This window comes from Cololabis saira, chromosome 6, assembly GCF_033807715.1.
Source record: "Cololabis saira isolate AMF1-May2022 chromosome 6, fColSai1.1, whole genome shotgun sequence".
NCBI lineage: Eukaryota > Metazoa > Chordata > Actinopteri > Beloniformes > Belonidae > Cololabis > Cololabis saira.
This window is the reverse complement of record NC_084592.1, coordinates 48,286,988-48,302,795: the sequence shown is the minus strand read 5'-3', so window position 1 is coordinate 48,302,795 and position 15,808 is coordinate 48,286,988. Positions and strand designations below refer to the sequence as shown.

The 15,808-nt window shown below is 43.2% G+C and overlaps 1 protein-coding gene across 1 annotated transcript in view; it reads left to right on the top strand.

The window, feature by feature from the left end:
- The first annotated feature begins 7,949 nt into the window (after positions 1-7,949).
- LOC133445655 (ceramide kinase-like protein) overlaps positions 7,950-15,808 on the top strand; it is a 68,590-nt gene continuing 60,731 nt past the window's right edge. The window contains exon 1 of the mRNA XM_061722979.1: positions 7,950-8,079. Within this exon, the coding sequence (XP_061578963.1) occupies positions 7,950-8,079 (130 nt within the window). The remainder of the gene's footprint in view (positions 8,080-15,808) is intronic.

The window sequence follows — 15,808 nt, the reverse complement described above, 5'->3', positions numbered from 1 at the left end:
AGGGGTCTGGGAGCTTCATAGGAACTAACAGATCCAGATGAAGCTCAGGGGTCTGGGAGCTTCATAGGAACTAACAGATCCAGATGAACCTCAGGGGTCTGGGAGCTTCATAGGAACTAACAGATCATGCATGGATTCTGGTCCAGGACCATCCAGGTCTTTGGAGACCAGCAGGAACATTTGAAACTCTGGAAGCCAGTGTAGTGATTTCATGACCGTGTAATGTGGTCCAGGTTCCAGGTCCAGGTTCCTGGTGTTTGGAAGGACTCTATTCTTCCTATCCCTGCACCTTGAAAGACAAAAGAAGAATTTACAGTGAAAAAAGTACAAATGTTACAGAAAAAAATGAGTTGCTGCCTAAAGAACGGTCAACAACAGATTCAGTAAAAGAATAAGCAGAATTTAATCACCAAACCAAACCTCAGCTACGGTGGAGTAAACTTTAAATCCAGATGGTTCCATGATTTTTGCAGAAGGATAATTCAACAGGATTCTTGCATGGTAAATATAAACACATTAAACAAAGCACATTCCAAATTTATTAAATGGCCTATTTTGCCTAAAGTTAAAGAAGTACATTTTAAAATTATGAACAAGGTCAATCCCGTGGCAGAATCTCTTAAAAAAAGGTTTAAATTTGAGGTAGATCAACGTTCCTTCTGCAAAAAGGATGAAGAAACACTGGATCATTATCAATGTCCTTTGTCTCATTGTTTCTGGACAGACAAACACAATTGGATTTCTCTTCAAATTAATAATGTTCCACCTTTTGAATTAGGCCATTTTATTTTCTTCATGGATGATTTGGAATTTTTCTGTTTCTGATATTATTAATATCATTTTGTTACTGGTAAGAACCATATTCATTGTGCCAAATGGAGAAATTGTAAACCTCCTTCCGGGGTTTTATTAACAATTTTAGGATTTTTTCACATGTCTCAAAAGAGTAGAAAACAAAAATGCAAGTAAAATAAGTCTAGACATTGCTCATTATTTGTTATTCTAATTTAATAATTCCTCTCCTTTTATATGCTCCATTATGTGAATTTAAATGCTTAATTTATTTTGTTATTCATATGCACATTTTAATTCTTAGAGCGCCTTGTTTTTGTTTTTTTTTGCATTCCTTACAAGAATCCCCATTATTTTTTTTTTGTTTTTATTTTCCTTATAATGTCTAATGTGGTCCAGGTTCCAGGTCCAAATAAACACAATTGGATTTCTCTTAAAATGAATAATGTTCCACCTTTTGAATTAAGCCATGTTATTTTCTTCATGGATGATTTGGAATTTTTTGTTTCTGATATTATTCATATCATTTTGTTACTGGGTAAGAACCATATTCATTGTGCCAAATGGAGAAATTGTAAACCTTCTTCCGGGGTTTTATTAACAATTTTAGGATTTTTTCACATGTCTCAAAAGAGTAGAAAACAAAAATGCAAGTAAAATAAGTCGAGACATTGCTCATTATTTGTTATTCTAATTTAATAATTCCTCTCCTTTTCTATGCTCCATTATGTAAATTGAAATGCTTAATTTATTTTGTTATTCATATGCACTTTTTAATTCTTAGAGTTTTTTTTGTATTCCTTAAAAGAATCCCCATTTTTTCTTATTTTTATTTTCCTTTCTTTATATATTGCATTTAAATTGATATTTGTCCATTAAAAAACAAACGGCCCAGGGCACGCGCGCCGCGCGCCCGCGCCGCTAAAGCCGCGGCGCGTCTCCATGGCAACGCGTCCCCGGAAATAAGCCGCGGCGCGTCTCCATGGCAACGCGACCCCGGAAATAACCCGCTCAGCTCACAGGTCGTTCAGCAGGACCTGCTGGTTCTCCGCCTGAGGTTCCGCTCTTTACAGCTTTATTAGTGTTATTATATAATTATTATCTAATTATTGAGATGTCGGAGCCGCGGGGGGAGAAGCAGAGCAAGAAGAAGAAGAGGAAGGAGAGGAAGAGGAGGGAGGAGGAGGAGGAGCAGGAGGAGGAGGAGGAGGAGCGGGGGGAGGCTAAGGAGAACAGGTGAGGAACTTTCTCCATGAGATTCTACAGAATAACAAACTGCTCCAAAGAGCGACTTCTGCAAACCCTTTCAGAGTAAAAGCCCAGCAGTAAGGTAGATATGCCCTTTTAAAGTAAAAGCAGTAACGTAGATTTCCAGCAACAGAATATCAACAGAATGTGCATCACGTGACTGCTGTGATCAGGATACCCAGAATGCACCAGTCCCAGACCTGCCCAGGTCAAACTAGTCAACACTGGTCTGGTTTTTAAGATAAAGATAAATTAAATTATTATTACTATTATTACTATTATTACTATTATTACTATTATTATTATTATTATTATTATTATTATTATTATTATTATTATTATTATTATTATTATTATTATTATTATTATTATTATTATTATTATTATTATTAATCTTCTTTATTTTCTTTTTATTTAATTTTAGAAGTGTATTTTGGAAAAAATGTATGGTTACATATTCGCTTGTGTGTTGTGAACTTATGTTTCAGTTGCAAACTAATGTTTCCTCACAAATACAAATACAAATGTTCATGAATTGTGAATGAAAAGGGAGCAGAAAGAAGAAGAATCTTATCTAATCTGCCCCTTTTCCAAGAAATAAATTCACAAATAACATAAATTCAAAACTAAAAAAAAAAACAACTAAGTAAATAAAAAACTAAAATAAAATTACCGCCGTCTATGGGTATGTCAATCAAACTTAACTAACATATTTCATTATATTTCCTTAACATACAGGCTTTAATTGTTCTTTTGAATGTAATGTTTGATTTGGATTCTTTGTTTTCTTTATTCAGATTGTTCCATAAACCTATTTAACAGTGACTACTATCATTGTTATCATTATTACTATTCCCTCATTCACTTTTATCTGAGTGACAACAAAGGTGTACACACATGTGTAATTAGTATTTATACTGCTACTGATTTATAAAACCAGTAATCATGATTCTATCGTCGTTAATATATATATTATTATTGGCTGTTGCTGTAGACGTCATGACTGTCACTGTTATTATAGATTTAGATTTTAGATTTAGATTTATTTTTTCAGCACAGTATAAAAAACAGAACCAGTAACCAGAGGTGTCAAGTAACAAAGTACAAATACTTTGTTACCTTACTTAAGTAGAAATTTTGGTTATCTATACTTCACTGGAGTGATTATTTTTCAGACGACTTTTTACTTTTACTCCTTACATTTTCACACAATTATCTGTACTTTTTACTCCTTACATTTTAAAAACAGCCTCGTTACTCTATTTCATTTCAGCCTTTAATAAAAACTATCCAGTTAAATTGCTCCATCCGGATAGAGTGAATTTGGTTGTGGTTGTTTCAGATGTTCTTGTCCAGTTTTGTTCTTACATCCGTTCCCTCAGATTCCTGCAACTAAACTTGGATGTACATTCCAATAAAGGTTAGGATAAATGATAACATGAACATGAAGTTTGACTTTTTGCACCATTACAATACTTATAGGCAACTAGTCATCATATCTGCTGCTCTCTGAAACACATGTTAATGCTCAATAGTACAAATATATGCTTCTTTAATATATTTATATTAACACATGTTAATGCTCAATAGTACACATATATGCTTCTTTAATATATTTATATTAACACATGTTAATGCTCAATAGTACACATATATGCTTCTTTAATATATTTATATTAACACATGTTAATGCTCAATAGTACACATATATGCTTCTTTAATATATTTATATTAACACATGTTAATGCTCAATAGTACACATATATGCTTCTTTAATATATTTATATTAACACATGTTAATGCTCAATAGTACACATATATGCTTCTTTAATATATTTGCATTATACTAAGATGCATTCATTTTCAATGGCTTTTTCCCCCCTTACATTACTTTTACTTTTATTATTTAAGTAGTTTTGAAACCAGTACTTTTATACATTTACTTGAGTAAAAAACTTGAGTTGATACTTCAACTTCTACAGGAGTATTTTTAAACTCTAGTATCTATACTTCTACCTGATGAATGAATGAATACTGAAGACACCTCTGCCAGTAACATCCAAATGTAAAGAGAGATTGGTAATAAACTCACCTGAGGCAAAATAAATATATACGAGGCCTCTACCTGTAAAATACAGCAAAAGATTGTACAAAGATTTAAAATATACAGAATACATAATTGCAGGCTAAAAACAAAGACAAAGCAAATAAACAGCAGCATGAATATAATACATGGTTTCTACATGATTAAAGAAAATATAACAAATCTAGAAATATCATCAGGTAATCTGATCATTTAAATGTGTCTGAGCTTCTGTTTAAAATGACTGAATGAAGTGGAGGAGATTTCTGTAACTGTGTTCCAGATATAGGAGAGTATTTACTGGTGTGTGTACGGGTCAATGACCAATAAGGATTTTCAACAGGTCAACTTTGAAATAATAAAAAAAAAAAAATCTATTGCTGTAGTTCAAACATACACATATATTCATATAAAACATTTAAATTAAGTGATTTCAGAGTTTTTTGTCAAGATGAATCGGCACTAGCCTTAAAAAAGGTCATGTGGTGCAACCATGATTCATATTAAAATGAATTAATTTCCTTAACATCTTGACATTTTTTACAAGTTTTCAGTATTATACAAAAATGGTTATTTTTTAATGGTCGCGCCACATGATATTTCATAAAATGGACATAAGTCAAACTTTGTTTGTATATTATGATGGAAATATAAATACAAATGTGTTGTAATCTTATACACTACAAGACACTTGTAGAAATCATGCCAGATAGAAGAAGATTGATTTAAATACATTTAGATTGATTTCAAAGCCAGAGTCCTGGTCGGACGGTTGCACTACATCACATTTAGACGCTTAAAACAACAACAAAATCCCAAATAACTAGTATTTTTTGTAAAATTCTAGTGAGTCCATATGTGGGACAGGTTGTTCATATATATTGTATTTTCTTATCCATTTAAACCTTTTTTGAATTGAAAATAAATCTGTTTTTCAGCAAATATAGGCGTCACGTCACGTCACATATGAGTGCAGGCTGGCACACACACATCTGTTCATCCTGGTGCACACACACATCTGTTCATATGAGTGCAGGCTGGCACACACACATCTGTTCATCCTGGTGCACACACACATCTGTTTGTCCTGGTGCACACACACATCTGTTCGTCCTGGTGCACACACACATCTGTTCGTCCTGGTGCACACACACATCTGTTCGTCCTGGTGCACACACACATCTGTTCGTCCTGGTGCACACACACATCTGTTCGTCCTGGTGCACACACACATCTGTTCGTCCTGGTGCACACACACATCTGTTCGTCCTGGTGCACACACACATCTGTTCGTCCTGGTGCACACACACATCTGTTCGTCCTGGTGCACACACACATCTGTTCGTCCTGTTTTTAATGCCTGGTTTTCTCATTAGGAGGTTGTTTTCTTTTTTACTGTAATATATTTCACCATTAAGACACAGCACAGTCATCACAACACCAAACACACCAAACCTTTCACTGTCTGCTCTTTCTGTCCGTCTTCTCCTCTCATGTTTCTCATCTGTGATTTTAGTCCTTTTTATCAGAATTAGGAATTTAAATGTTAATAACATATGTTACGTTATGTTACGTAAGACTGTTGAAGAACACGCCTCTTTCACACACACGTGCTGCAAGATTAAAATACATATATATCTCATCAATAAGTGTTTTACCAAATCAATTTACTAACTTTTACGGTTATAAATATGCAGATTAAAAAAAATAAATGAATAAAAAACTTGCTGATTATGGTTGGCAAGTAGATGATTAGATTCGTGGATGAGTTCAGATATATCAGTTTACAGAGCGGGTTGGAAAAAGGGATAAGAGGGGTTAATTGCTGACGAATACTGTTGATCTTTGTCTTAAAGAATGCTGCAACTGGATTGTAAAAATCAGTATCAGTTGAGATCAGGGATGATAATAAAGTCCTCACTGTTCTGGTTCAGAAATCCATTAAAACAACCAAAGAAGTTTCAAAATAAAATTAAAATAATCGGTTTGGTGACTGGTAGGAAATTAATAATTTAACTTTTTATATGAATTCATCTTGGGATATAATGCTTTCTTTGTTACATATTATTGCAATTTAGATCATATCAGCCTTTGCAAAGTTTAGAAAGCACTTTTTTGCATAATCTTATAGTTTATAGATGTTATGTTTGTGTCATGGACTGAGAGTGGAGGAAAACCCAAATGCAGGAGGTTTGAGGTGGAACAGATAGAAACAAAAAGCTCTGTAATGCCAGGAATCTAAAAAAGATAAATAGCTGCGCCAGAAAACCGAGAGAACAAAAGAGCTGGCAGGAAACGATGCGAGGAAACGGACGAGGTGAAACACGGATGGACCAGCAGGACGACGGCAACGAAGGAAACACGACACACAGACAAGTCAGCGGCTGAAAACACAGATACCAACAATCAGGAGGAATGGGTTGAACTGGATTCCAAGAAACCAAGAAATGGATTCGTAAAATAAAACAGAAAATAGATTACTGTAGCAGCTAAAAATAACATTCTTGATTTGCTTAATTATAATGGTACTTTAAGTTTAAGTTATGGATAAGTTGAAATTATACTTGTGTTACGTCATCACGTTGGGGCTTATAGGTGTGGCTTTGATTTGTTGGTTGGTTGGTTTGATTGTGTGGTGGCGGGTGGAAGACAAACGAAAGCGTTCATATTGTAGGCTGATATATTTTTTGTTGACCGTCACCGTTTTTGCTTTGCTTCATCCACGCAAATATTCATTGTTTAGTTTATTTTTGCACTATAATAATCGATTGCTGCCAAGTGATATTTTTGTTACAATAAACCTGGATCAGTTTAAGCACCAATTCAACGGACTTTTATTTTTCCCATTCTTTGAGTGACGCGTCAGCAAGCGGCCTCAGCGGCCTTTTTTTTGTTCCTACATTACAAAACCAGAAAACATAAGAAAAACCAATCCCAAACACATAAAACCTGAAACCATGATAGTGTGGATCATATGTGTTTTCAGATTTAATTGTGACCTATTGTCAAGCCCCGCCCCCTGCTAGGTCGGGGGCGGGGCTTGACAGAATGAATTTCATAGATGTGACACTCATAATCATGACATGCACCTGTAATGACTCTTTGATTTCTTACATGTCATGATGTAAGTTAGATAGTGTCAGCCTCGTGACTGCCTTTACGTGTGTTTGTGTGCGCGCTGCCATGTGTGTGTGTGTGTGCACGCTTCTATGTGTGTGTGTGTGGTGTCGCGGTTGAAGGAGAGACAATGTATAAAAAGATAATCGTACACTATCTTTAACTTACCAGAATGAAAATGCAGGGAGCAGACTCTCATGGAAATGGGGATACTGTGGAAGGTTATTTTTGCTCGTCTTACAGCCGTGATCCAAGCGAGCCGACGACTCTGTTATCTCAGATGCTTGGACTCCGTGGTTCTGCCTCCGAGCAGGAAAGCGGTGAAAAGTTACACCATTAGCGACCTTTTCCGTTAATTATTACTATTTTCTCCAAACACCGGTCTCTGGCTTCCTTGTTTATGATATGATATGACATTTTGACATTTCTTTTTGCGTTCCGTGCTATCACTCACGAGGCATCGGAAATGGCCGCCGCGTCCCAGAATGCACCTTGGTGACCGAGCCCTATACAAAGTTTAAAAAAATAATTCAGGGATTTATATTTTGATACAAGGCAGTAAAAACTACGATTTTTCCATCGATGTGAAGGAGAGAGACGGCTGTTCTGTCTAACCGGATATTCTGACCCGGATGTTTCTGATTGGTCAGTCAGGGACCAATCAGGAGGCTGATAAAGGCTCAGTCAGTCACTTCATTCATTGGTTGAAATGTTTGTTTCCTCCGTCAGCGAGAGGGTGATCCTGCGGGGAATCTTCAAGGTGGGGAAGAAGAGTCACGACGTCCTGCTGAGCCAGACCAGACTGACCTGGACCCCCATCGTCCCGGAGACGCCCACAGGTCAGGCCGTACCTGCCAACACTGGGCTGTGAAACAGAGGGAGGTTTTCTGGGGTAGCGGTTGGAATGCTCCACTCACATCCCATTGTAAATACAATATACCATTGTACATACAATAATAACAAAAAACAACGCTGTCAATAATGTCATCTTCTAAACCACACACATACTGAATCACACACTGAGGTGGTGGTGTGTGTGGGCGTGTGTGTGTGTGTGTGTGTGTGTGTGTGTGTGTGTGTGTGTGTGTGTGTGTGTGTGTGTGTGTGTGTGTCCAGATGTCCAGAAGTTTCAGGTTTTTTTAAAGAACTTCTCCATTTCAACCCCATATGCCACCAGCAGATAAGTGAATGCCGTGGCGACCGTCTCCACGGCGACTGACCCATACCTGCCAACACTCCCGATTTATGCGGGAGTCTCCCGATTTTCAACCATTTGTCCCGCCCTGCTCCCGATTTGTAATTTCTGCCGCTTATCTCCCGATTTTAAAGTGAAATGAGTCAATGGTGTTTAATGTGTCGTGGTAACTGGCAACCCAACCCAAAAGCACCGCCCTACGGTGTGTTTGGGATGAACGAGGTGGTTTCTCCTCTAGAACGGTGTGTTTGGGATGAACGAGGTGGTTTCTCCTCTGGAACGGTGTGTTTGGGATGAACGAGGTGGTTTCTCCTCTGGAACGGTGTGTTTGGGATGAACGAGGTGGTTTCTCCTCTGGAACGGTGTGTTTGGGATGAACGAGGTGGTTTCTCCTCTGGAACGGTGTGTTTGGGATGAACGAGGTGGTTTCTCCTCTGGAACGGTGTGTTTGGGATGAACGAGGTGGTTTCTCCTCTGGAACGGTGTGTTTGGGATGAACGAGGTGGTTTCTCCTCTGGAACGGTGTGTTTGGGATGAACGAGGTGGTTTCTCCTCTGGAACGGTGTGTTTGGGATGAACGAGGTGGTTTCTCCTCTGGAACGGTGTGTTTGGGATGAACGAGGTGGTTTCTCCTCTAGAACGGTGTGTTTGGGATGAACGAGGTGGTTTCTCCTCTGGAACGGTGTGTTTGGGATGAACGAGGTGGTTTCTCCTCTGGAACGGTGTGTTTGGGATGAACGAGGTGGTTTCTCCTCTGGAACGGTGTGTTTGGGATGAACGAGGTGGTTTCTCCTCTGGAACGGTGTGTTTGGGATGAACGAGGTGGTTTCTCCTCTGGAACGGTGTGTTTGGGATGAACGAGGTGGTTTCTCCTCTGGAACGGTGTGTTTGGGATGAACAAGGCGGTTTCTCCTCTTGAACGGTGTGTTTGGGATGAACGAGGTGGTTTCTCCTCTGGAACGGTGTGTTTCTCCTCTGGAACGGTGTGTTTCTTCTCTGGAACGGTGTGTTTCTTCTCTGGAACGGTGTGTTTGGGATGAACGAGGTGGTTTCTCCTCTGGAACGGTGTGTTTGGGATGAACGAGGTCGTTTCTCTGGAACGGTGTGTTTGGGATGAACGAGGTGGTTTCTCCTCTGGAACGGTGTGTTTCTCCTCTGGAACGGTGTGTTTCTTCTCTGGAACGGTGTGTTTCTTCTCTGGAACGGTGTGTTTGGGATGAACGAGGTGGTTTCTCCTCTGGAACGGTGTGTTTGGGATGAACGAGGTGGTTTCTCCTCTGGAACGGTGTGTTTGGGATGAACGAGGTGGTTTCTCTGGAACGGTGTGTTTGGGATGAACGAGGTGGTTTCTCCTCTGGAACGGTGTGTTTGGGATGAACGAGGTGGTTTCTCTGGAACGGTGTGTTTGGGATGAACGAGGTGGTTTCTCCTCTGGAACGGTGTGTTTGGGATGAACGAGGTGGTTTCTCCTCTAGACCGGTGTGTTTGGGATGAAGGAGGTCGTTCCTCCTCTGGAACGGTGTGTTTGGGATGAACAAGGTGGTTTCTCCTCTGGAACGGTGTGTTTGGGATGAACGAGGTGGTTTCTCCTCTGGAACGGTGTTTGGGATGAACAAGGTGGTTTCTCCTCTAGAACGGTTTGGGATGAACGAGGTGGTTTCTCCTCTAGAACGGTGTGTTTGGGATGAACGAGGTGGTTTCTCCTCTGGAACGGTTTGGGATGAACGAGGTGGTTTCTCTAGAACGGTGTGTTTGGGAACGAGGTGGTTTCTCCTCTGGAACGGTGTGTTTGGGATGAACGAGGTGGTTTCTCCTCTAGAACGGTGTGTTTGGGATGAACGAGGTGGTTTCTCCTCTGGAACGGTGTGTTTGGGATGAAGGAGGTGGTTTCTCCTCTGGAACGGTGTGTTTGGGATGAACGAGGTGGTTTCTCCTCTGGAACGGTGTGTTTGGGATGAACGAGGTCGTTTCTCTGGAACGGTGTGTTTGGGATGAACGAGGTGGTTTCTCCTCTGGAACGGTGTGTTTCTCCTCTGGAACGGTGTGTTTGGGATGAACGAGGTGGTTTCTCCTCTGGAACGGTGTGTTTGGGATGAACGAGGTGGTTTCTCCTCTGGAACGGTGTGTTTCTCCTCTGGAACGGTGTGTTTGGGATGAACGAGGTGGTTTCTCCTCTGGAACGGTGTATTTGGGATCAACGAGGTGGTTTCTCCTCTGGAACGGTGTGTTTGGGATGAACGAGGTGGTTTCTCTGGAACGGTGTGTTTGGGATGAACGAGGTTGTTTCTCTGGAACGGTGTGTTTGGGATGAACGAGGTTGTTTCTCTGGAATGGTGTGTTTGGGATGAACGAGGTGGTTTCTCCTCTGGAACGGTGTGTTTGGGATCAACAAGGTGGTTTCTCCTCTGGAACGGTGTGTTTGGGATGAACGAGGTGGTTTCTCTTCTGGAACGGTGTGTTTGGGATGAACGAGGTTGTTTCTCTGGAACGGTGTGTTTGGGATGAACGAGGTGGTTTCTCCTCTGGAACGGTGTGTTTGGGATCAACAAGGTGGTTTCTCTTCTGGAACGGTGTGTTTGGGATGAACGAGGTGGTTTCTCTGGAACGGTGTGTTTGGGATGAACGAGGTGGTTTCTCTTCTGGAACGGTGTGTTTGGGATGAACGAGGTGGTTTCTCCTCTGGAACGGTGTGTTTGGGATGAACGAGGTGGTTTCTCCTCTGGAACGGTGTGTTTGGGATGAACGAGGTGGTTTCTCCTCTGGAACAGTGTGTTTGGGATGAACGAGGTGGTTTCTCCTCTGGAACGGTGTGTTTGGGATGAACGAGGTGGTTTCTCCTCTAGAACGGTGTGTTTGGGAAGAACGAGGTGGTTTCTCCTCTGGAACGGTGTGTTTGGGATGAACGAGGTGGTTTCTCCTCTGGAACGGTGTGTTTGGGACGAACAAGGTGGTTTCTCCTCTGGAACGGTGTGTTTCTCCTCTGGAACGGTGTGTTTGGGACGAACAAGGTGGTTTCTCCTCTGGAACGGTGTGTTATGGATGAACGAGGTCGTTCCTCCTCTGGAACGGTGTGTTTGGGATGAACGAGGTGGTTTCTCTTCTGGAACGGTGTGTTTGGGATGAACGAGGTGGTTTCTCCTCTGGAACGGTGTGTTTGGGATGAACGAGGTGGTTTCTCCTCTGGAACGGTGTGTTTTGGATGAACGAGGTGGTTTCTCCTCTGGAACGGTGTGTTTGGGATGAACAAGGTGGTTTCTCCTCTAGAACGGTGTGTTTGGGATGAACGAGGTGGTTTCTCCTCTGGAACGGTGTGTTTCTCCTCTGGAACGGTGTGTTTGGGATGAACAAGGTGGTTTCTCCTCTGGAACGGTGTGTTATGGATGAACGAGGTCGTTCCTCCTCTAGAACGGTGTGTTTGGGATGAACGAGGTGGTTTCTCCTCTGGAACGGTGTGTTTCTCCTCTGGAACGGTGTGTTTGGGATGAACGAGGTGGTTTCTCCTCTGGAACGGTGGGATTGAGATGAACAAGGTGTTTTCTCTGGAACGGTGTGTTTGAGATGAACGAGGTGGTTTCTCCTCTGGAACGGTGTGTTTGGGATGAACGAGGTGGTTTCTCCTCTGGAACGGTGTGTTTGGGATGAACGAGGTGGTTTTCTCCTCAGGAACGGTATGTTTGGGATGAACGAGGTGGTTTCTCCTCTGGAACGGTGTGTTTGGGATGAACGAGGTGGTTTCTCCTCAGGAACGGTATGTTTGGGATGAACGAGGTGGTTTCTCCTCTGGAACGGTGTGTTTGGGATGAACGAGGTGGTTTCTCCTCTGGAACGGTGTGTTTGGGATGAACGAGGTGGTTTCTCCTCTGGAACGGTGTGTTTGGGATGAACGAGATGGTTTTTCTTCTGGAACGGTGTGTTTGGGATGAACGAGGTGGTTTCTCCTCTGGAACGGTGTGTTTGGGATGAACGAGGTGATTTCTCCTCTGGAACGGTGTGTTTGGGAAGAACAAGGTGGTTTCTCCTCTGGAACGGTGTGTTTGGGATGAACGAGGTGATTTCTCCTCTGGAACGGTGTGTTTGGGATGAACGAGGTGGTTTCTCCTCTGGAACGGTGTGTTTGGGATGAACGAGGTGGTTTCTCCTCTGGAACGGTGTGTTTGGGATGAACGAGGTGGTTTCTCCTCTGGAACTGTGTGTTTGGGATGAACGAGGTGGTTTCTCCTCTGGAACGGTATGTTTGGGATGAACGAGGTGGTTTCTCCTCTGGAACGGTGTGTTTGGGATGAACGAGGTGGTTTCTCCTCTGGAACGGTGTGTTTGGGATGAACGAGGTGGTTTCTCCTCTGGAACGGTGTGTTTGGGATGAACGAGGTGGTTTCTCCTCTGGAACGGTGTGTTTGGGATGAACGAGGTGGTTTCTCCTCTGGAACGGTGTGTTTGGGATGAACGAGGTGGTTTCTCCTCTGGAACGGAGTGTTTGGGATGAACGAGGTGGTTTCTCCTCAGGAACGGTGTGTTTGGGATGAACGAGGTGGTTTCTCCTCTGGAACGGTGTGTTTGGGATGAACGAGGTGGTTTCTCCTCTGGAACGATGTGTTTGGGATGAACGAGGTGGTTTCTTCTCTGGAACGGTGTGTTTGGGATGAACGAGGTGGTTTCTCCTCTGGAACGATGTGTTTGGGATGAACGAGGTGGTTTCTCCTCTGGAACGGTGTGTTTGGGATGAACGAGGTGGTTTCTCCTTTTGGAACGGTGTGTTTGGGATGAACGACGACGTTTCTCCTCTGGAACGGTGTGTTTGGGATGAACGACAACGTTTCTCCTCTGGAACGGTGTGTTTGGGATGAACGATGACGTTTCTCCTCTGGAACGGTGTGTTTCTCCTCTGGAACGGTGTGTTTGGGATGAACAAGGTGGTTTCTCCTCTGGAACGGTGTGTTTGGGATGAACAAGGTGGTTTCTCCTCTGGAACGGTGTGTTTGGGATGAACGAGGTGGTTTCTCTAGAACGGTGTGTTTGGGATGAACGAGGTGGTTTCTCCTCTGGAACGGTGTGTTTGGGATGAATAAGGTGGTTTCTCCTCTGGAACGGTGTGTTTGGGATGAACGAGGTGGTTTCTCCTCTGGAACGGTGTGTTTGGGATGAACGAGGTGGTTTCTCCTCTTGAACGGTGTGTTTGGGATGAACGAGGTGGTTTCTCCTCTGGAACGGTGTGTTTGGGATGAACGAGGTGGTTTCTCTGGAACGGTGTGTTTGGGATGAACGAGGTGGTTTCTCTGGAACGGTGTGTTTGGGATGAACGAGGTGGTTTCTCCTCTGGAACGGTGTGTTTGGGATGAATGAGGTGGTTTCTCTGGAACGGTGTGTTTGGGATGAACGAGGTGGTTTCTCTGGAACGGTGTGTTTGGGATGAACGAGGTGGTTTCTCCTCTGGAACGGTGTGTTTGGGATGAACGAGGTGGTTTCTCCTCTGGAACGGTGTGTTTGGGATGAACGAGGTGGTTTCTCCTCTGGAACGGTGTGTTTGGGATGAACGAGGTGGTTTCTCCTCTGGAACGGTGTGTTTGGGATGAACAAGGCGGTTTCTCCTCTTGAACGGTGTGTTTGGGATGAACGAGGTGGTTTCTCCTCTGGAACGGTGTGTTTCTCCTCTGGAACGGTGTGTTTCTTCTCTGGAACGGTGTGTTTCTTCTCTGGAACGGTGTGTTTGGGATGAACGAGGTGGTTTCTCCTCTGGAACGGTGTGTTTGGGATGAACGAGGTCGTTTCTCTGGAACGGTGTGTTTGGGATGAACGAGGTGGTTTCTCCTCTGGAACGGTGTGTTTCTCCTCTGGAACGGTGTGTTTCTTCTCTGGAACGGTGTGTTTCTTCTCTGGAACGGTGTGTTTGGGATGAACGAGGTGGTTTCTCCTCTGGAACGGTGTGTTTGGGATGAACGAGGTGGTTTCTCCTCTGGAACGGTGTGTTTGGGATGAACGAGGTGGTTTCTCTGGAACGGTGTGTTTGGGATGAACGAGGTGGTTTCTCCTCTGGAACGGTGTGTTTGGGATGAACGAGGTGGTTTCTCTGGAACGGTGTGTTTGGGATGAACGAGGTGGTTTCTCCTCTGGAACGGTGTGTTTGGGATGAACGAGGTGGTTTCTCCTCTAGACCGGTGTGTTTGGGATGAAGGAGGTCGTTCCTCCTCTGGAACGGTGTGTTTGGGATGAACAAGGTGGTTTCTCCTCTGGAACGGTGTGTTTGGGATGAACGAGGTGGTTTCTCCTCTGGAACGGTGTTTGGGATGAACAAGGTGGTTTCTCCTCTAGAACGGTTTGGGATGAACGAGGTGGTTTCTCCTCTAGAACGGTGTGTTTGGGATGAACGAGGTGGTTTCTCCTCTGGAACGGTTTGGGATGAACGAGGTGGTTTCTCTAGAACGGTGTGTTTGGGAACGAGGTGGTTTCTCCTCTGGAACGGTGTGTTTGGGATGAACGAGGTGGTTTCTCCTCTAGAACGGTGTGTTTGGGATGAACGAGGTGGTTTCTCCTCTGGAACGGTGTGTTTGGGATGAAGGAGGTGGTTTCTCCTCTGGAACGGTGTGTTTGGGATGAACGAGGTGGTTTCTCCTCTGGAACGGTGTGTTTGGGATGAACGAGGTCGTTTCTCTGGAACGGTGTGTTTGGGATGAACGAGGTGGTTTCTCCTCTGGAACGGTGTGTTTCTCCTCTGGAACGGTGTGTTTGGGATGAACGAGGTGGTTTCTCCTCTGGAACGGTGTGTTTGGGATGAACGAGGTGGTTTCTCCTCTGGAACGGTGTGTTTCTCCTCTGGAACGGTGTGTTTGGGATGAACGAGGTGGTTTCTCCTCTGGAACGGTGTATTTGGGATCAACGAGGTGGTTTCTCCTCTGGAACGGTGTGTTTGGGATGAACGAGGTGGTTTCTCTGGAACGGTGTGTTTGGGATGAACGAGGTTGTTTCTCTGGAACGGTGTGTTTGGGATGAACGAGGTTGTTTCTCTGGAATGGTGTGTTTGGGATGAACGAGGTGGTTTCTCCTCTGGAACGGTGTGTTTGGGATCAACAAGGTGGTTTCTCCTCTGGAACGGTGTGTTTGGGATGAACGAGGTGGTTTCTCTTCTGGAACGGTGTGTTTGGGATGAACGAGGTTGTTTCTCTGGAACGGTGTGTTTGGGATGAACGAGGTGGTTTCTCCTCTGGAACGGTGTGTTTGGGATCAACAAGGTGGTTTCTCTTCTGGAACGGTGTGTTTGGGATGAACGAGGTGGTTTCTCTGGAACGGTGTGTTTGGGATGAACGAGGTGGTTTCTCTTCTGGAACGGTGTGTTTGGGATGAACGAGGTGGTTTCTCCTCTGGAACGGTGTGTTTGGGAT